The sequence below is a fragment of the Schistocerca piceifrons genome, chromosome 8 (genome assembly GCF_021461385.2).
Source record: "Schistocerca piceifrons isolate TAMUIC-IGC-003096 chromosome 8, iqSchPice1.1, whole genome shotgun sequence".
In the NCBI taxonomy this organism is placed as follows: domain Eukaryota; kingdom Metazoa; phylum Arthropoda; class Insecta; order Orthoptera; family Acrididae; genus Schistocerca; species Schistocerca piceifrons.
Window position 1 is genome coordinate 133250896 of NC_060145.1, and position 22027 is coordinate 133272922.

General features: G+C 38.7%; 1 protein-coding gene across 2 annotated transcripts in view; it reads left to right on the forward strand.

Moving 5' to 3' along the window:
- The first annotated feature begins 2051 nt into the window (after nucleotides 1–2051).
- The window catches only part of LOC124711825 (leucine-zipper-like transcriptional regulator 1), a 158052-nt gene continuing 138076 nt past the window's right edge, over nucleotides 2052–22027 (forward strand). The window contains exons 1-5 of one of the 2 annotated variants that reach the window (XM_047242053.1): nucleotides 2052–2375; nucleotides 2497–2636; nucleotides 20657–20828; nucleotides 20905–21041; nucleotides 21137–21257. In XM_047242053.1, coding sequence (XP_047098009.1) covers nucleotides 2500–2636; nucleotides 20657–20828; nucleotides 20905–21041; nucleotides 21137–21257 — 567 coding nt within the window. In that variant the 5' untranslated portion in view covers nucleotides 2052–2375; nucleotides 2497–2499. The remainder of the gene's footprint in view (nucleotides 2376–2496; nucleotides 2637–20656; nucleotides 20829–20904; nucleotides 21042–21136; nucleotides 21258–22027) is intronic. The other variant, XM_047242054.1, reaches the window with a different exon arrangement.

Below are 22027 nucleotides of genomic sequence, written 5' to 3' on the forward strand. Positions count from 1 at the left end.
AATTTCAAATAATGTCGCTTCCATCTTTATATATCTACGAAAGTATGTGCTTTTTCAAATCTCATCCCCAATTTTCTTCTTTAAATAGTGAGTCCCATGGCTACCCAACAAGACACAGGAGTGATTTCCACAGAGAAACACACAAAACGGCCCAATATCACAAACGTGCAATATATCACCGCAAAATCCTTTTTAGTGCTCTTCCCTTAAGCATAAAAAAGATAGAAAAGTTTTACATTTTTAAAAATGAGCTTAAAAATGTTATTAAGAGAATGTTTTTACAGTGTTACAAAGTACAAGGATTTTTAGAACATAGCGACATAGTGGTCAATGATAATGATAATTCATATTTGAACAAATGTATGAAATAGTCTGCCTGTACACACTATAATTAATTAATTATTGTTTGCTCTGTCATTCTCTACTATAGTGGTCAATGATAACGATAAGTCATATCTGAAAAACAAATGTATGAAAATAGTAAGCACTATAAAGAATTCATTATTGTTTGTTTTGTTATTCTCTACAATACACTGCACAAGATATATGTTTATATATGTTTTACCACTGTAGGCCTATGTTATTAATTTACTGTATAATTATAAACTAATATAATGTAACATGACAACGCCTAGATCATTGCATATGATAAAATGGATGCTCAGTATATGCCAATATCAATGCATACAGTAAAGCTACGGTAAGGCTAATGCTAAGAATGGATCTGCTAAGTTGGCCCTTTGGCCATTAATCACAGATGCTATTGAGTAACATCCATTTGCTCTGGCTGGCTTAGACTACCAACAGATGCGAACCTGTAGAGACTGAACAAAATTCGCCAGCAACTAGAATGAGTGTGAAGAGGATGTTTTCCTGGATGTTCACATGTTTTAGAAGATATTTCACCACCTGCAGAGGAATCTGCTCCCACAACCAGGTTTCAGAGTCCTAAAAGAGATAGTCCTAAATGACAGAAGACATCTGTTGATGAAATGTTTCTAGTTCCTTCAGGAGGATCATACTCTTCAAGAAGCATAAAACAATTCAAGGTTCTTCAGGTCTTCTGAACGCCATCCCATCATCAAGCTTCTAGAAGAGAAAGTGCATCATAAAAAAGTAGCTGAGGAATACTGGTCACCTAGGCAAGGACAGAAAAAAGTTATAGTTCAGCAGTGGAGAAGCCTAGTACTCAGATCACAGTGCAGATGAGGTTGATTGTGTTTTTTTTTATACTGCAGTGATATATTCTGGCATTCAAGGCAAGGGAAATATGGATTAAGTGTACTAGATGTAAGATTTGGGCTCGCAGTGACCGTAATGATGTCCAAGCAATGATTAAGAATGTTGTGTGGGGTCTTTGTGAACCATAGAAACACGTGAGAGGGCTCATGATTTTTGCATAGTGTATCACTTTTTTCAGAAAGTTATGAATTCGGTTGTTTTACCCACATAGTAAATATAAACTGACATTGGCATAGTTTATTTTTTTTATTTTTTTAAGAGTTTAGTGTGATTTCGAATCGTTTATGAGCGCATACAACGTCCAGCTTTGACAAGCATACGTGCAATAAAATTAAGGAATAAAACATAGAAGAAAAATAAAAAAATACAAATCGTATGTCATCTTAGGCACTTTTTTCCTATTGGGTTACAATTAATGGTAGCGTGTTAATACTATAATCATAAAGTGAAGTAATGTAATTTTACTGCAATCGAATGAAATGTACATACCGCTATTGTACTTGTCTCCACATCCCAGGGATCCGCCTCCGTGGGCTGCATGAACACTATACATTGGATGTAATTATGCTGGCCTCAGGCGCACACTTGACTTGGCCAATAAAACCACTAAATACGCGAGCCACAATGAAATAAACTGTAAAAGCAAGTACCGCTGATTAATAAGCAAAGTGAGCTAAGACAATTTAATTAAGATTTGTGTATCAGACTTAACAATTTTCGTAGAAACCACTAATGAATTTAAGGATAATATGAATGTCGATATTCAGAGATTATAGTTCAAACGACAGTGATATTAATATAAAGTTCCGTGTTCGCCTGTTTGAGCTTTGACAGGACTACAGGAGCGTTGTTGTGTATGTCGAGAAGAAGGAAGACAGAATGAATGAATGAGCAAACGAAGAAATGATAATGTATAATTGTCATATAGCTATTTGAAAGGGCTAAAGATAGTGTACATACGCTATTGTCCTGGGAGATGGACACTATCATAGCGTACGCAAACAACTTTAATTAAGGATGTAAAAGTTATTGTGTGGCAGCCAGTCCTAGCTCGCATATATATCACAAAAAATCATTAAAATACCTTTCTGTTTACTAGACAGCCATTGATATGATTTTACTGAAGCGGGAAGGTGAGTACTGGGCAGTCCTAGAAATGCCAGTGTTTCCCACCTAGATGGATTGTTTCATTTGTGGCGTAGAGATGTGCTTCAGGAAATTGTAAGTAATCTTACAGAGCACATGTTTTCCCAGGACATGGCTGTAGCGCAACCTGTGAATATTGACCATTCTTATCCGGAAGCAGCTGAAGCCCTCACTCTTGACTTTGGCCCTTTCGAGACCGTGCACAGATGGGTTCGTATGCCCGAATGTGACGAGTTTGTAGGAGCAAGGTACGTCTTCGCTCTGTTCGTTAACATACCACCTTTGATAAAAGAATATTGTAAGCAAAAGAGTGCTACAGGGTATCGGTTTAATTTTTTCGACATTAGTTGTAGGCAGTGGAAACATTCCCTTACGTAAGCTGCTGGTGCAGCGATTTGCTTAAGCGAAAGAAAAACATTTAGTTATTTATAAACATATTTTGACGCATGCAAGAAGATAATAAAAGTGCTACTTTGTATTTTTTACTGTAACTACCATATGGTATTTGGTGTTTGCTGCCATAGCTGTCTTCGTGGTAGTATCTGTATTTTCGTGGGCAGCCTTGTGTGGAAACGTGTATGACTGAAAATTTTATTGCAGACATGTTAACTGTTGCATCAGTACTGGAAGGTAGTAAATATGATGATTCTTCTTCATAAAAAGCCAAAAAATATTGTTTCTGCTTGTGTCTAGATACCAACTTGTGGGGTTTATAATAAAGTTTGATAGTACAGTTTCTCATCTTGCAAAGTATAAGAAAGTGAATGAATATTTTCTGGAAGTGTGGTATGTAATCCAGAAGTTCCATCACGAAGTGTGGATCTTGCCACAGTGGGATGGCTTGCGTGCTGTAACAGTACAGCCTACCGTAGCACAGATCCAAATAAATTGCCATTGCTGGCTTACAGCCCAAGCGTCGCAAGCTGCTACTTGGGACAACAAACTAAGAGGGGCAACAGAGATGCCATGACTGTAAGATTTTTATACACGTTGTATGACAATTAACAGTGACTGTTTGGGGTGCCAAGCTAAGAAGGGTGCCCAATTGCAAGATTTGTGTGTGTTGTTCACCACAGTGAAGAGTGAAAACTGACAAGAGTTGCTTATGTGATAAGATGTTCTCGAATGGGCTCTAAACATTGGAGAAGTAATAGGGAAGCCAGTGTAATAAACAGTGCTTGAAGAGGAGAAACCTTTTCAGTAGTTACCAGGGTAACAGTCTGGATGATTGACTGTTGACCATTTTTTAAATATAAATGTGAAAGCTCTCTGTGACAACACTTTATGAATTAATCACTACATGCATAATAACTACGTGCTCAAGAACACAAAATCACCACAGAGTAATTACAACAAGGAAGGAAGGGGGGGGGGGACCACCCACCACCTCGACATGCACCCTTAAACTGGCATTGGCACACAGTATGAAGTCTAAATGTGCAATCCACTTATTTCACAAGGCCACAGTTTCTTACACATGTTTCATGTCTGGCACTGCTAAGTGGTTCTGTGAAAGCATCGGTTAACATTTCTTCAAGAACAGAGGTTCAACATTAATAACACCTGACATACAAAATAATGCTTTGTCTATTTGCTTGGATCTAGAGTTTGTCAACATATTCTTGGATAACTGAATGTCTCCTTTATCATCACAATATACTGTAACTGACTTTATGGCACTGCTTGTTGTTCGTAGAGTTATAAAATTACTTGGAGAATATAAAAATACACAGCACATATTCAAACAGTTTGATTACTTGCAAAAACAGAATAAATGGGTGCAAGCACAGTTGTGAAATGAGTAAACATTGAAGTTGAAAGCAAAATAATTTGCAACAAGTAGTTTGAATTTTCTGGGAATTTTAAGACCACCAGTGTTGTCCGTGTGCTCCTTTGATACTGAAACTGAAATCTAAGATGATGAAGTGGAGGCCAAAATAGAGAACTGTGTTTTCTGAAACTGTTAAATTGAAGATGATTATACTGCAGTTCCTCCTTTTGATCAACAGACATACAGATATGGCAATGAGTTATAGTGGAATAAAAAGGCAGCTGACATTTCTCAGTTGAGAGAAGGGCAGTGGTCTTAGAGGGAGTACCAGATTATTAATTATGCACGCAAACTGTTCTCCTAGCAGCAGTCTGTTGTATATTTCTGGTTCAAAATAGCCTACCATCGAATAGCAGAAGAATGCAAATTGACCTTTTTTTTTAAATTGTGACAGAGGCAAAGAATACAGATCTCTGTCGCTACTTCATGTATTGTTGTAAAATTGTGGAGCATGTCTGACATTCATGTACGATACCATCCTTGGAGGGTAAACAACTATGATGTAAGAATTCACAAACTTTGTGCAAACATCAATCATATGAAAACAAGCTTTTATTCACAACACAAAAAATGCTCTAGATAACAGTCCAACTTGATACAATGTTTCTTGATTTGTACAAAGCCTCTCTCTTTCATCTTGGAAACACAAAATAATACACCATTTAACAGTTGGATTAAAGACTTCTTTGGGGGTGGAATTTAATGTACCATTCTCAGTGGTCGGGTATAGTGAGAAGTGAAAGTAACTTTGGACTTGTCATAGTCCTGTTAGTGTTACTTTTATTGGAGTCTGGCTCAACTATGTAGAGGTATTAATTTAGAATGGTTCAAAGTGCTATGTGAATGAAGTGGGGTAACAAAGTTAAGAGTTTACATTTATATCTACACTATGCAAATGACTGTGAAGTGCACACATACCCGTCATGTCACCTTACATTGTATGACGGAGGGTACCCTATATCACTACTAGTCAGTTCCTTCCCTGTTCCAGTCGAAAATTGAGAGAGGGGAAAAAAGACTATCTATATGCCTCCTTACTTGCTATTACCTTGTTGTCACTGCCCTTGTTGTTGTTGTTGTTGTTGTTGTTGTCGTCTTCAGTTCTGAGACTGGTTTGATGCAGCTCTCCATGCTACTCTAGCCTGTACAAGCTTCTTCATCTCCCAGTACCTACTGCAACCTACATCCTTCTGAATCTGCTTAGTGTATTCATCTCTTAGTATCCCTCTATGATTTTTACCCTCCATGCTGCTTTCCAATACTAAATTGGCGATCCCTTGATGCCTCAGAACATGTCCTACCAACCGATCCCTTCTTCTGGTCAAGTTGTGCCACAAACGTCTCTTCTCCCCAATCCTATTCAGTACTTCCTCATTAGTTATGTGATCTACCGATCTAATCTTCAGCATTCTTCTGTAGCACCACATTTTGAAAGCTTCTATTCTCTTCTTGTCCAAACTATTTATCGTCCATGTTTCACTTCCATACATGGCTACACTCCATACAAATACTTTCAGAAACAACTTCCTGACACTTACATCTATACTCAATGTTAACAAATTTCTCTTCTTCAGAAAAGCTTTCCTTGCCATTGCCAGTCTACATTTTATATCCTCTCTACTTCGACCATCATCAGTTATTTTGCTCCCCAAATAGCAAAACTCCTTTTTCTACTTTAAGTGTCTCATTTCCTAATCTAATTCCCTCAGCATCACCCGACTTAATTCGACTACATTCCATTATCCTCGTTTTGCTTTTGTTGTTGTTCATCTTATATCCTCCTTTCAAGACACTGTCCATTCCCTTCAACTGCTCTTCGAAGTCCTTTGCTGTGTCTGACAGAATTACAATGTCATCGGCAAACCTTAAAGTTTTTATTTCTTTTCCATGGCTTTTAATACCTACTCCGAATTTTTCTTTTGTTTCCTTTACTGCTTGCTCAATATACAGTTTGAATAACATCGGGGAGAGGCTACAACCCTGTCTTACTCCCTTCCCAACCACTGCTTCCCTTTCATGTCCCTCAACTCTTATAACTGCCATCTGGTTTCTGTACAAATTGTAAATAGTCTTTCGCTCCCTGTATTTTACCCCTGCTACCTTTAGAATTTGAAAGAGAGTATTCCAATCAACATTGTCAAAAGCTTTCTCTAAGTCTACAAATGTTAGAAACGTAGGTTTGCCTTTCCTTAATCTTTCTTCTAAGATAGGTTGTAAGGTCACTATTGCCTCACGTGTTCCAGTATTTCTACGGAATCCAAACTGATCTTCCCCGAGGTCGGCTTCTACTAGTTTTTCCATTCGTCTGTAAAGAATTCGCGTTAGTATTTTGCAGCTGTGGCTTATTAAACTGATTGTTCGGTAATTTTCACATCTGTCAACACCTGCTTTCTTTGGGATTGGAATTATTATATTCTTCTTGAAGTCTGAGGGTATTTCGCCTGTCTCATACATCTTGCTCACCAGACGGTAGAGTTTTGTCAGGATGGCTCTCCCAAGGCCGTCAGTAGTTCCAATGGAATGTTGTCTACTCCTGGGGCCTTGTTTCAACTCAGGTCTTTCAGTGCTCTGTCAAACTCTTGATGCAGTATCGTATCTCCCATTTCATCTTCATCTACATCCTCATCCATTTCCATAATATTGTCCTCAAGTACATCGCCCTTGTATAGACCCTCTATATATTCCTTCCACCTTTATGCTTTCCCTTCTTTGCTTAGAACTGGTGTTTCCATCTGAGCTCTTGATGTTCATAGAAGTGGTTCTCTTATCTCCAAAGGTCTCTTTAATTTTCCTGTAGGCAGTATGTATCTTACCCCTAGTAAGATAAGCGTCTACATCATTATATTTGTCCTCTAGCCATCCCTGCTTAGCCATTTTGCACTTCCTGTCGATCTCATTTTTGAGACATGTGTATTCCTTTTTGCCTGCTTCATTTACTGCATTTTTATATTTTCTCCTTTCTTCAAGTAAATTCAATATTTCTTCTGTTACCCAAGGATTTCTACCAGCCCTCGTCTTTTTACCTACTTGATCCTCTGCTGCCTTCACTACTTCATCGCTCAAAGTTACCCATTCTTCTTCTACTGTATTTCTTTCCCCCACTCCTGTCAATTGTTCCCTTATGCTCTCCCTGAAACTCTGTACAACCTCTGGTTTAGTCAGTTTATCCAGGTCCCATCTCCTTAAATTCCCACCTTTTTGCAGTTTCTCCAGTTTTAATCTACAGGTCATAACCAATAGATTGTGGTCAGAGTCCACATCTGCCCCTGGAAATGTCTTACAATTTAAAACCTGGTTCCTAAATCTCTGTCTTACCATTATATAATCTGATACCTTTTAGTATCTCCAGGGTTCTTCCATGTATACAACCTTCTTTCATGATTCTTAAACCAAGTGTTAGTTATGATTAAGTTGTGCTCTGTGCAAAATTCTACCAGGCGGCTTCCTCTATGATTTCTTAGCCCCAATCCATATTCACCTACTATGTTTCCCTCTCTCCCTTTTCCTACTACCGAAATCCAGTCACCCATGACTATTAAATTTTCATCACCCTTCACTATCTGAATAATTTCTTTTATTTCATCATACATTTCTTCCATTTCTTCGTCATCTGCAGAGCTAGTTGGCATATAAACTTGTACTACTGTGGTAGGTGTGGGCTTCGTATCTATCTTGGCCATAATAATGCATTCACTATGCTGTTTGTAGTAGCTTACCCACATTCCTATTTTCCTATTCATTATTAAACCTACTCCTGCATTACCACTATTCGATTTTGTGTTTATAGCCCTGTAGTCACCTGACCAGAAGTCTTGTTCCTGCTGCCACCGAACTTCACTAATTCCCACTATATCTAACTTTAACCTATCCATTTCCCTTTTTAAATTTTCTAACCTACCTGCCCGATTAAGGGATCTGACATTCCACGCTACAATCCGTAGAATGCCAGTTTTCTTTCTCCTGATAACGACATCCTCTTGAGTAGTCCCTGCCCGGAGATCCAAATGGGGGGACTATTTTACCTCCGGAATATTTTACCCAAGAGGACGCCATCATCATTTAATCATACAGTAAAGCTGCATGCCCTCGGGAAAAATTACGGCCTTAGTTTCCCCTTGCTTTCAGCCGTTCGCAGTACCAGCACAGCAAGGCCGTTTTGGTTATTGTTACAAGGCCAGATCAGTCAATCATCCAGACTGTTGACCTTGCAACTACTGAAAAGGCTGCTGCCCCTCTTCAGGAACCACACGTTTGTCTGGCCTCTCAACAGATATCCCTCCATTGTGGTTGCACTTACGGTACGGCTATCTGTATCGCCCTTAGGCGAAATGTATTTTGGCAAAAGTAAAGTCATTCTGCTGTCAGCGGCAAATGCTGTTTCTTACAAGTAACAAAGTTTTCAGAATACCTCTGAATTAGTTCTCTGTATTTCTGTAATGTGACCTAGTAGGGCTCCCAAACACTTGAGCAGTACTCAAGAACTGGTTCGCTAAGGTACTCCGTGGTCTCCTTTACAGATGAGCTAAGCTTTTCAAGAATTATCCCAGTAAACAGAAGTCTTCCCTACTATCAACCTTATGTGTGTGTTCCATTTCATGTCACTTCGCAACTTTACACCTAGCTATTAAACACTGCAACTGTCTAGCAGCACTCACTAATATTCCATTTGAATATTACATGATTGTTTTTTCTGTTCATTTGCATTAACTTACATTTTTAGCAGGCTGCTGTTTATCACATCAAATAAAAATTCTATGTATGTCATCCTTTACTGTTCTGGCGACTCAACAACTTTCTGTTACACTCTGTCATCAACAACAAATAGTCACCAAGTTCTGCTCAGTCTATCCATCAGATTATTCATGTAAACAGGGAATGAGCAATCCTGTCACAATTCCCTGGAGCACTCGTGGTGATACCCTTGTTTCTGATGAACTCTCATTTGAGAACGAAATGATGAGTTCTGCTACTTAGAGAGTTCTTCGAGCTACCCAAATATTAGGGAACTTATTCCTTCTGCTTGGCCCTTCATCAGGTCTGCAGTGGGGCACCGCCCTCTGGAAATGTAGGAGTATGGAATCAGATTGTTGCCCTTCTTTATGATGTTAGGGATATGGATCTGTAATTTTGCGGGTTTGTTCTTTTATCCTTCTTATGTAGAAGAGTTATCTGCATTTCTTTTGAGTCGCTTGGGTCTTGGCACTGGGCAAGCGATTAGCATTATAAATGCAAGCTAAGTAGAGGGCTAGTGCTATAGAATACAAACTATAAAACTGATTTAGGATTCCATCTGGACCTGGCGACCACCCCCTTCCCTGACCCATCTTTATTATTATTTATCATCATCATCATCCATCATCATCATCATCTGTTGCTTCTCGATGCTGAGGATATCTCTTACAATTTTGTCTATACAGGATTCTTTGCAGTGGTCAGATGATGGTACGTTGCTATGATCCTGTGTGAACAACTATTTAAATATTAAAAATGTAATACTGCAGCTTTTCAAACAGTGGAAACACCAGGTAGGAATTTTCTGCGTAACATATAGATGACATGCTAAGTAGCAGACAGGCCCAATTAAGACACTTAAAACATAAGCTTTTGGGTACAGCCTTCATTGGAAACACACACACACACACACACACACACACACACACACACACACACAGAGAGAGAGAGAGAGAGAGAGAGAGAGAGAGAGAGAGAGGGGGGACCATTCATTCACACAAGTAAGCACACCTCGTGCACAGATGACCACCAACTTCGGCAGCTCCAGCCAGAATCTGGCCAGAGTTGTTGTGTGAATGAATGGTGTGTTTTTCTCTTTTTCCAACGAAGACTGTGTCTGAAAGCTTATGTGTAAGTGTCTTTTAATTGTGTCTATCTGCAATTTAGTGTCTCTTTATGGTTCTGCAACTTAGTGTCATCCTTGTGGTAAGTAGTGCTCTATCTTTTCCTATGTTGTTGAAACTTGATCTTTTATTGAGCTGTCTTCTACGAGGGGCATTCAAGTTCTAAGGCCTCCGATTTTTTTCCTCCGGACTGGAAAGAGAGAGAAACATGCGCATTGTTTTAAAATGAGGCCGCATTCATTGTCAATATGTCCCAGAGATGGCAGCATCGTACGGCAGTTGGAATTTTACCGCCAGCGGCGAGAATGAGAACTGTTTTAAATACTTAAAATGGCGACGTTTTCCTTACTTGAACAGCGTGCAATCATTCGTTTTCTGAATTTACGTGGTGTGAAACCAATTGAAATTCATCGACAGTTGAAGGAGACATGTGGCGATGGAGTTATGGATGTGTCGAAAGTGCGTTCGTGGGTGCGACAGTTTAATGAAGGCAGAACATCATGTGACAACAAACCGAAACAACCTCAGGCTCACACAAGCCGGTCTGACGACATGATCGAGAAAGTGGAGAGAATTGTTTTGGGGGATCGCCGAATGACTGTTGAACAGATCGCCTCCAGAGTTGGCATTTCTGTGGGTTCTGTGCACACAATCCTGCATGACGACCTGAAAATGCGAAAAGTGTCATCCAGGTGGGTGCCACGAATGCTGACGGACGACCACATGGCTTCCCGTGTGGCATGTTGCCAAGCGATGTTGATGCGCAACGACAGCACGAATGGGACTTCCTTTTCGTCGGTTGTGACAATGGATGAGGTGTGGATGCCATTTTTCAATCCAGAAACGAAACGCCAGTCAGCTCAATGGAAGCACACAGATTCACCGTCACCAAAAAAATTTTGGGTAACCGCCAGTGCTGAAAAAATGATGGTGTCCATGTTCTGGGACAGCGAGGGCGTAATCCTTACCCCTTGCGTTCCAAAGGGCACTACGGTAACAGGTGCATCCTACGAAAATGTTTTGAAGAACAAATTCCTTCCTGCACTGCAGCAAAAACGTCCAGGAAGGGCTGCACGTGTTCTGTTTCACCAAGACAACGCACCCACACATCGAGCTAACATTATGCAACAGTTTCTTCGTGATAACAACTTTGAAGTGATTCCTCATGCTCCCTACTCACCTGACCTGGCTCCTATTGACTTTTGGCTTTTTCCAACAATGAAAGACACTCTCAATGGCCGCACATTCACCAGCCGTGCTGCTATTGCCTCAGCGATTTTCCAGTGGTCAAAACAGACTCCTAAAGAAGCCTTCGCCGCTGCGATGGAATCATGGTGTCAGCGTTGTGAAAAATGTGTACGTCTGCAGGGCGAATACGTCGAGAAGTAACGCCAGTTTCATCGATTTCGGGTGAGTAGTTAATTAGAAAAAAAATCGGAGGCCTTAGAGCTTGAATGCACCTCGTATTACCACACCATACTAGTTCACAAATGACTGGATAGATTCTCTTGGCCAGCAAAAATAATTTTACTTAGGACAAGAATTTACTCAGGTTCTAGGCAAGATCTTTCATACAGGCATGACTGTGGTAGTTCTCATGTACTTCACACATTGATATTTTTATAGATGCATGATTTCCATTGCTTTTTGCCTGTTGACATTTCTGCATTCTTTTTTGAACCAGGAGCAGCAATCTCTGTTTCCTCAGAAAACCATAGTGGGTCTTTCTCTAATCCACTTACTTGGCACATACTTTTCCACTGCACAGTTGGAACTGTTGGAACTTTACCCATAATTTCTCAGTTTCCATCATATTCTAACTGAATGACATCCATTCATTGACAAAGTAGAACGCTAACACCTGGTTATATGCTCTTTCCAGTATAAATATTCTCCTAAATTTCTTGATGCATTTGTTAGCTATGGTAACTATTGTGGCTATATCATCATGATCACTAATACGTCTCTCCGTATGCTGACACTGTCCATAAAGTACTTCCTATTGCCCTACATTTTAGAATTCTGTCCCATTCCATTTGTGTCTGGAGTGTGTGAGGAATAGCTGTTGACTTGTCTGTGTGTGCTGTAATCAGTCTAATCTTGAAACTTCTTACTAGGTTAAAACTATTTGCTGGACTGAGAACTGATCTCTGGAACCTTGCCTTTCAAGGGTGATTCTAGAAACAGTCCCTTAGGCTGTGGCTAAACCATTGCTCTTCAGCATCCTTCGTACTGGGAGTGCTAGATGAACTAGGTATGCAGGAGAGCGTCTGAGATTTAGGGTTCAAGAGGAATGTTAGATACGTGTCGTATGCTTTCATCAGTGACATAATGCTAATGGATGTTGTCACATCACTTTTTTGTGTGTTTATTTACAGTTGTGTTGTTAGCTTGTGTAGCCAACGAGTATGAAGGAAGGAAAAAAACTGGTTGTAGTGACAGATCAACTTGTAGCTTTGCCTGAAGTCTAAGTTAAGTTTGAAGGTGATAGTTTGGTTACAAGTTGGCAAAGCCATCGAATGTAATACTAAAAAAACTTGATTGTGGTGACAGACTGATGTGTAGGGTAGCCCATTTGAAAAAATTGCCAATAACACCACGTTACATTTGCCATAATCATGGCATTTGTCGCAGATTTCCCATCTAAGCAGTCAAAGCCAACAACCTATATCGAATATTCGTGTATATCCAAGTTTGAAAGGTAAGACAGAAGTATTGGCCGAAGTAAAGCTGTGAGGGTAAGTTATGAGGCATGGCTGTATGGGTCACTAAACCCATTGCATGTGAGAATCAGGGGATCTTGTGTCACCTCCAGGAGGTGTTGAAACACTGCACACTCTGCTGTAAAGTGAAAATTCATTCTGGTAATTTAATGATGACCTAATGGTCTCTGTGGAAGCTATATTTAGGAGGCTGCAGTACATTCCTGGATTCATCAATTTATACTGGTTTTTGAAATCTAAGTAGGCTTGTCAGTTCAGTTTTTTAATGTTTCCATAACTCTTTCCAGTGGGTCAAATCTGCCACTATTTGAGCTGACCTCCTTCGAATATGTTCAGGGCTGCTTTAAGGGCCAAGCGACAAAAGTTGCCCCTTGCAGTGCCAGATTGAGAGGGGCGCTAGGCAGGCCAAAACTTAAGATATTATTACTGGATGTATCATAATTAGTAGGGGCCGCGTGGGGTGCCATCTGAGAGGGCACCAGGAGAACCCAAGTGTGAAGTATGTATAAATTGCACATCATAGTTAGTAGTGAAAACTGACACAGTTGAACATGCACGAGGGAAAAGGGGGTACCAAATGAAAGGTCGTTTGTGTGGAAGAATGTTCTTGAACCGGCCCCTTGATATGTTATTAGCCCCTGTTAGTCCTTTTGGGTATTGTCCCACACACTTGAGCAATATTCTAGGATAAGTCACACGAGTCTTGTACTAGCATTCTCTCTTGTAGACTTATTTCATATTCTCGCACTCCTACCAATGAATCAAAGTTTGCCACCTGCTTTAATTACTGCTGAGCCAATATGATCATTTAATACCATATCTTCATAAATTGTTGCATCCAGGTATTTCCAGGAGTTGTGATTCCAGTTGTGCGTCATTGATATTGTAGTTTTAGGATAGCAAATTTTTGTGTTTTTTTTTTTTTTTTATTTTATTTTTTTTAGTATGCAATTTCGTGATTGTGAATATTTAGAGCAAGTTGCTGGTCTCCACATCTCTTTTGAAATACTGAGGTGGTGCAACTCTTTTCGTGTTGCTCATTAGAATAATACTTGGGCAGAGCACTTCATCCACAAAGTTTGCTCACAGAACTCTTGTGGCCAGTTCTTGACTATTGCTTGTCAGCTTGAGTCTATCTCACATGGACTTTATCACATATTCATTTAGTCACAGAAATAGTGGGCAGACTGCTGTTGTGTATGCTGCTAGAAAGACATTATGTATCACAGAGAGGTTTACTCTTAAAATTCAGGGAGTAGATCTAGACGGCTTATGAAATATATTACTTCCTTTTTCCAAATATCTTCTATAGTTATCAAAATTCTAAAATTAGAAAATTTAGGCTCAGTTGGATATGTGCTGGCAGTTATTCATAACGCTCAGTACTAAGTTAGTTGGAAGGAAGAGATATACATGACACTATGTACTCTCCACCATAAACCTTAATATTTTGCAGAGTATAAAAGTAGATGTTAACAGTGTCCATTGGCTGTTTATAACACATATCCACACCTCTTCTTTTGAATAAAGATAATCACAAAATTATGCCAAAGATCAGCTCACTGCCCTTATGTGATAAGGAGAAGGAAGAAAAATATCAAGGTATTGAGCATCACCAGTGTGTGGTAAATTGTATGTAATTTATTTATTTACTTATTTATTTATTTTTATTTCATGTGTCTAATTCTGTAGGACCAAATTGAGGAACAAATCTCCATGACCATGGAATGTATCAGTACATGAAATTGCAATAGAAAAGTAATAACAGATTAAGAAAATCTTTATTAACCCTAAAAAGACATCAAGCTATAACTTTATTTAAATGCAATCAACAATGCAACACAGGAATCAGCTTAATTTTTCGAGGAACTCCTCGAAAGATTAGGAGTGACACATGAGGAAACTCTTCAGTTTAGATTTGAAAGCGTATGGATCACTGGTAAGATTTTTGAATTCTCATGGTGGGTTATTGAAAATGGATGCAGCAGAATACTGCATGTCTTCCTGCATGAGAGGCAAGGAAGTGTGATCCAAATGCAGATTGAATTTCTGTGTCATATTGACTGAGTGAAAGCTGCTAATTATTGGGAGTAAGATGACATTGTCAATAAGAAATGACAGTAAAGAATATTTATAGTGAGAGGCCAGTGTCAGAATACCGCAACTAATGAACAGGGCTCAACAAGAGGTTCACAAACTTGCACCACTTATTGCCCGAACATTCTGCTGCTATAGACCTTGAACATGATCTTTCCACAACAGTTTACTGTGTATCTGAACACCTATAAATTGGAATTGTTCAGTCTCACTAATCATATTTCCGTTCTGTGTCATTAAAATATCTGAGATTGTTGAATTGTTTGTTAGAAACTTTAAAAATTGAGTCTTACTGTGATTTAGTGGTAGTTTATTTTCTACATGCTATGAACTTATACCTTAAACTGCACTATTTGAAACAGTGCGAACATTGTATGCAGCAATCTTTACTATCAAGCTAATGTCATTAACAGGCAGAAATATTTTATGATCACCTGTAATACTAGAAGACATATCATTTATGCAAATAAGGAACACGAGTGGCCCCAGCACTGATCCCTGGGCACCCCCTCACCCCAATTTAATCATGCCTCACACGGACCCCACATCACCATCATTCTCAATACTGTGTGAAATGACCTTTTGCTGCTTGTTCTTAATGCAAGAGGTGAACCAGTTGAGAGCTACTCCCCATATTCGATAATGTTCCAACTTCTATAGCAATATTTTGTGATCAACACAATCAAACACCATAGGTAATAAAAAAAAGCCTAGTGTTCGAAATCTTTTGTTTAATCCATCCAGTACCTTACAGAGTGAGGAGAGAGGAGCATTTTCAGTTGTTAAACGACTTCTAAAACCAAACTGTTCATTTGACAGCAAATTTTGAGAAATGAAATGATCAGTTATCCTTATATACACAGCCTTTCTAATGACTTTCGCAAACACTGATGGCATGGAAATAGGTCTAAAATTGTGTATATTATCCCTTTCTCCCTTTTTATAAAATGGCTTTACTTCTGAGTACTTTAATCATCCAGGAAACTGACCATTCATAAAGGAAAAATTACGAACTGGCTAACATGTGCAGCACAGGACTTAAGTATTCTGCTAGATACTCCATCGTATCCATGAGTCTTTAGTCTTCAATGCTTTAATTATGACTCACTCTCCCCCTTGTCAGTATCACAGAAGAGTATTTCAGATATCAGTCTCGGAAAGGCATTTTCCAAGGGAGTTACATGATTCACTGTTAGAAAGTTCCTACTTAATTCACCATCTATGTTCAGAAAGTGATTGGTCAAATCTGTTGCTAATATACAAAGTACAACTGTCTGAATATCTTGTGCTCCTAGCTCTCTTCTTACCAACTGACAATTCCCATTCCCCAGCACTCTTATCCCTCCTCATCCTATCTAGTTCCTCCCTTGTGTTTTGCAACTGCACCTGAAGGGCACAGGTCTTATGCTCCTGCTAGTCTATTAATTTATGTCTGCTACAAATTCTGTATTTCCAGGAGAGGATCTTGCTAGAATGCCCAATGGCTTCCCCACTACACGCCCCCCCCTCCCCCCCCCCCCCCCCCCCCAATGAAAATATTTTGAACAAATCTCACACCATAACCCACCACTCACAAACCTACGACAAAGCCCACACTTCTCACTCGTGGTAAAGTGCGAATTACTGAAAAAACACCAAACATATACATTACCTAGTTACTACAGTAGAAGGATTTAAAGAACTAACAATAGTGATCTCGAATTTCCCGTCTACTAAGAAAGCAACTACAGTGGAACTTTGATTTTAAATTCTCCGATTTTACATTTTTCACGATTCTACACCATATTTTTGTAGCCCCTGTGAAAAACCCATAAGGTCAATGCTAAAAACGCCCTGATTTTACATTTCTTCCTAGTAATGTTTAACTTGATTCTAAATTCTTACTCAACATCTTGTTTGACTCCATCCCACTTTCTTTCTACTGCCATTTGATGTGACTGATCAAGTTGGAAACGGCTCAGAAGACAGATGGTTCACACCACGGGTGGTGGCAGAATTAAGAGAATATTTTAGGCCATTGTGGAGAGGGGAGATGTGAGAGGGGAAATGCTGATGTAATCCACGATTTTTGTTGCCAGCACATCTTGCAGTATTTAGCTTCACCATGCAGTTATGATAAAACTACTGCTAGGTTGCAGCAGTAATGGAAAAACAAGACAGCCGACATGAAATGTTCCATACTGAGCCAATAAATGATGAAGCGACCCAGCCACCACTTTTTCTTGTGCCACTTATAACTCAGTCTCATCTTTTTGCTTGTATTTCTGATGTACTGTATATAGTGGCAATATCAGTCATTAACCTGTTAAATTCAAACAATGGGTCTTGAAGAATATGCTAAGTCATAATCACGGAAATGTCACCCATTTCTGGCTGGCCAGTGAACTCTTCTTGATTGGCGACTTAATAAGTCACCCAATACTCAATGCAGCCACTAACACCACACTAGCACATGTAACCTGAGCTCACCTACTGGATGTGTGGAGAAGCGGAGTGGGCCTTCAGCGAGAGAAGTGCAGGTAGGGGTGAAAACATTTTGTGAAATGCTGAAAATAAACTTTTTGTGCAGATGATGTGCTGTGACAGAGTTGTCATGTGGTAATAGAACAAGGGTTTTGCAATAGCACATTTTAAAGACTTTAGTGTTCAAATCTGACGTGCTACAGTTGCAACAACTACACGCACTACTCATGTATTTACTTTGCAGCAGACACTGTAGATGGTAAAGATTGGCAGAATTGATAAAGGGCTTGTAGCAAAACTGTAGCACCTGAGCTTTCTTTCAGATTTACATTTTACACAGTATACAGAAATTCACTGAGACAACTTCTAATAAGCTTCTGACGTCAGTTGGAGAAGTAAACTCATTTTTTCACGTCTCTGTTTCTCTCATCATGTGTAAAATAACACTTTAACAGTGGTGAGCATATGAAGTGCTGCTCATAAGAAAAGGATTAAACAATAACAGCAATTCTGACAGAGTATGTCATTAAGCAGATGCCTGCATTTATGCTTATGCTTTAACCCCTTAGCTGCTGCTTTTGGTTTAATTCAACATGTTCATCAAGTTTTGCTTTTTTCTGTGTGAGCACAAAGGATGATCTTCCAAAAATGCGTGTTTTAAATTTACAATTTGTAGTCGTAGCATGCCTGAAAACAGCACAATTACCTTGTACCCAAATACCAATTTCAGTTTTTTGATGAGTTTTTACTTGCTGTTACACATCTGTGACTTTTTAAGAATAGATGAAATACATTACCACAAATTATTGTGTGGACATCGTATTATACATTTAATTTCCTTCACTTCAACAGATTTTATATAAAGTATTGGAGAGGATTGCGATTTTTAGTCATATATGCCAATTGTGTGTTTTTGCTTATATCTTGGGGGTTTTTCAACATTTTCCTCAATTCTGCACTTCCTCAGTTCAGTTCTCCACTTCCTCAGTTCAGTTCTGCACTTCCTTCAATTCAGTTCTGCACTTCCCTCAATTCTGCGTTTTTTAAATGTAGACCGCAAGAAAACATAAAATAGAAGTTTCACCGCAGTTCCGTTAATACTACTAAACCACAGTTAATACCAGCACCACAAAACTTCATACAATTTTTAATCTAAAACCAAAAATTCAAGTGTCAGCTGGAACACTGTATGAAACTAAACTCAGTGAATTAAAGTTTTTACTAAAATATTTCACTAGAAACATTAATAAATGTCAGCTGAAAACTTCCGTATCAAATTTAATAAATGACTACAATGCACAAACAACTTTATAAAACACAGTGAGCAAAAGGCTATTATACTGTTATTTCACCAGAAGCAGCATGGGACACCATTGAAAACTACTAAATTCAATAACCGAATAACAGTGCACAAACATCTTGGTCAATACTTAAGAACCACTACAGCTGCAACCGCATGCCGCAAAATGTAAACAAACTGTTAATATTTGGATGAACAGTTGAAGACAACTAAACTTAATAACCAAATACAGTGCACAAACATCTTTGTCAGTAATTGACCTTATAACCACTACAGCTGCAACAGCACACTGTGAAATATAAACACACCATCGAGACTTCAATGAACGACATAAGCACACTCAAGAATAACAGACCACTCAAATCTGTAACATAAAAAGAAAGTCTTAGATGACTGAAAATCCACTTATAAATTACTTTTACAGCAAATTCTATCAGCAACAGTCATTAAAATAAGTATTTGAAATCTAAAACTTTATAAAATATTGGTGAGCGGTTTGAACAGCAATCCAGCACATGCTATTTGGCCAGCATCAGATTTTTGTCATTCATTTCCCATGGTCACACACCAGCAGTTGTTCAAGCTGTTTCCCAATAATGCATTTGCCTGACATTAAAAAAAGAGTCATCTGTCATTCTGAATGAAGAAATTTTTCAGGAGTTTTACTTGGTGCTAATGTTGACATGTGACAATGGTCATATGCTGTAATGTAGTATCCACAGCATGTTTTTTTCTGGGTTCCTCCTGCTCTTCCTCCTCCTGAAGCTCTTGCCAATTTTTTCCTCGCAGCAAGTGCTTAGTATTGAATGATATCCCTTTTCCCCGGCTTGAGTCTCTTTTAACATCTAGCATCTATAACAGGTAGTATTTTTATCAAACAATAGAATATCCATGTTGGAATAATGACAGTATTACAAAAAGGATAGATTGCTACTCTCCAAATAGAGGAGTGTTTCTCATAATATTGTAGCTATTTTTATTATGACAAGGAAAGTTGCTACTCACCATATATAGGGGAGACACTGAGTCACAGGTAGGCACAACAAAAAAAAAGACTTTCACAAAATAAGCTTTCAGCCAACAAGGTCTTTGTCAAAAATAGATGATGGACGCACTCACGTGAACTCAACTCGCACACATGACTATAGCATCTGGCAGCTGAAGCCACACTGAACAGTAGCAGCAGCAGTGCATAATGAGAGAGTTGTGCACTGATGCTGCTGCTGCTCCTCCTCCTCCTCCTCCTCCTCCTCCTCCTCTTCCTCCTCTTCGTCATAGTGTGGCTTCAGCTGCCAGAGGCTGTTGTTCTTTTCTTGTGTGTGTGTGTGTGTGTGTGTGTGTGTGTGTGTGTGTGTGTGTGTGTGTGTGTGTCACCTATTTTTGACAAAGGCCTTGTTGGCTGAAAGCTTATTTTGTGACAGTCTTTTTTTTGTTGTGCCTATCTGCGACTCAGCATCTCCGCTCTATGGTGAGTAGGAACTTTCCTCTTCATAACATTGTTACATTCCATCCTGGATTTCCATTGTTTAAATATTTTTATTTGAATTTTTAACAGTTCAACAAATACATTGTAATGAAAAGTCCTGCCACCAGAATGAGCTTGGTGGAGTCACAGTCACATTCTAATACCTCTCCCTTCCAGATGTCAGCCACTCTTTCCATTCCCCTCTCCTCCTCCCTGTCTTCTTTCTCTTGGCACCCCCTATGTGTTCAACTAATCTTCTGTTTGGTGTAAGTGTCGAAATGGAAGTAAAGTTTTATTTTTTTTTCACTTGTTGTGAATGGGGGTCCATTTCCATTTGTTATGGCTTTATTTTATTAATATATCCATAAATTAATATTAATATGAGACTACTTAACTTACTTCACTAAAAATTTTCAGTGAAGAGCAAATGGGTGTAAGTTATACATAAATGTCTAATACTGAGAGTACTGTGGATAGAAATTCAAAGGCTTTAATATTTGTGGCAAACAGCAATATTCTTTTATAATATTTCAGGCGAAGTAAACACACAGTTGTGGCATATTCAGATGCAATTTATGTATTTGGAGGAGACAACGGAAAGAGTATGCTTAATGATTTGCTCAGGTTCGATGTAAAAGAAAAGTCTTGGGGACGTGCCTTCTCTACTGGAACACCACCTGCTCCTAGATACCATCATTCAGCTGTAGTAAGTTATCATTAATTTACTTTCTCAGATTTTTTCAAGGGTCATTTTTAAAGTTAATTGTTGGTTTCACTTTCAGGTACACGAGTCATCCATGTTTGTATTTGGAGGTTATACCGGTGACATCCATTCAAACTCAAATCTTACAAATAAGAATGATTTATTTGAGTACAGGTTTGGCAGTGGACAGTGGATAGAATGGAAGTTCTTTGGCAAGTATGTTTGAAGACAGTATTTGTTGTACAGAAAAAGAAATCAACTAACCTGTGACAAGTAGTGTGCAAAAGCTATATATATTATTGTTTTGACTGTTTGAGGACGCCTGTACCACGGTCAGCCCATGGGGCCGCTGTTTATGATGGAAAGTTATGGATCTTTGCTGGTTATGATGGAAATGCGAGACTAAATGACATGTGGACTATATCACTTGTGGTGAGATATTCACATTCACTCTGCTGTACGTAACTGAAACATACTTCATATAATTGGAGAGTGGGTACCTAGAAAGAAGTACAGAATTAATGTAAGTTGCTAATTGACTGCTAACTGAGGGTTATATGAACCAGTCATTCCATCCCAGTAAATGGAATATTCAAATGTAAAACATAACTAAAGCTTTTATTATGTACTGTTGTTTCCCTGGTAATTAGGACCAGTGACAATTTTTACTAGTATTGTTAATACTCATAAGGCACTTTGAAGTGATTTCAGGCTGGCACAATTTCATAAAACCTTTTTTTCTTGGTTTGATTTACTCTACTCATTATCATTTTAAAGCAGACTATTTCCTGTTCTAAATTGATTGCCCATTTAATTTGTGGAGTTCTTACTGTCACTGAATTTGCCCTATTTTTCCTCCACAATGAAAACTGTGTTACGGAGTACAATAGTACTGTGCTGATAGCTCCTTAGATATTATATTCTTTTGCACATTAATTACTTCATTGTGTTCAGTAGGTTTTATAAACAGTGAACCTTCAGGAATATGGAACAGTTCAAGGTACAGATTAACAAGATGGGCAAATTGCAGAAAACTGACCTGTGCACAGTATTAGAAATAAACTGTCATTATAGTGTTTTCTGTTTACCTGTATGCACAGTCCTGCAGTATTTTAGAAACAGAACTGGTATTAAATGTATTTACTGTAATCATGGTTTTGATCTATTATGCCATTTTATAGTGGTAGCTGTAACAACATAAA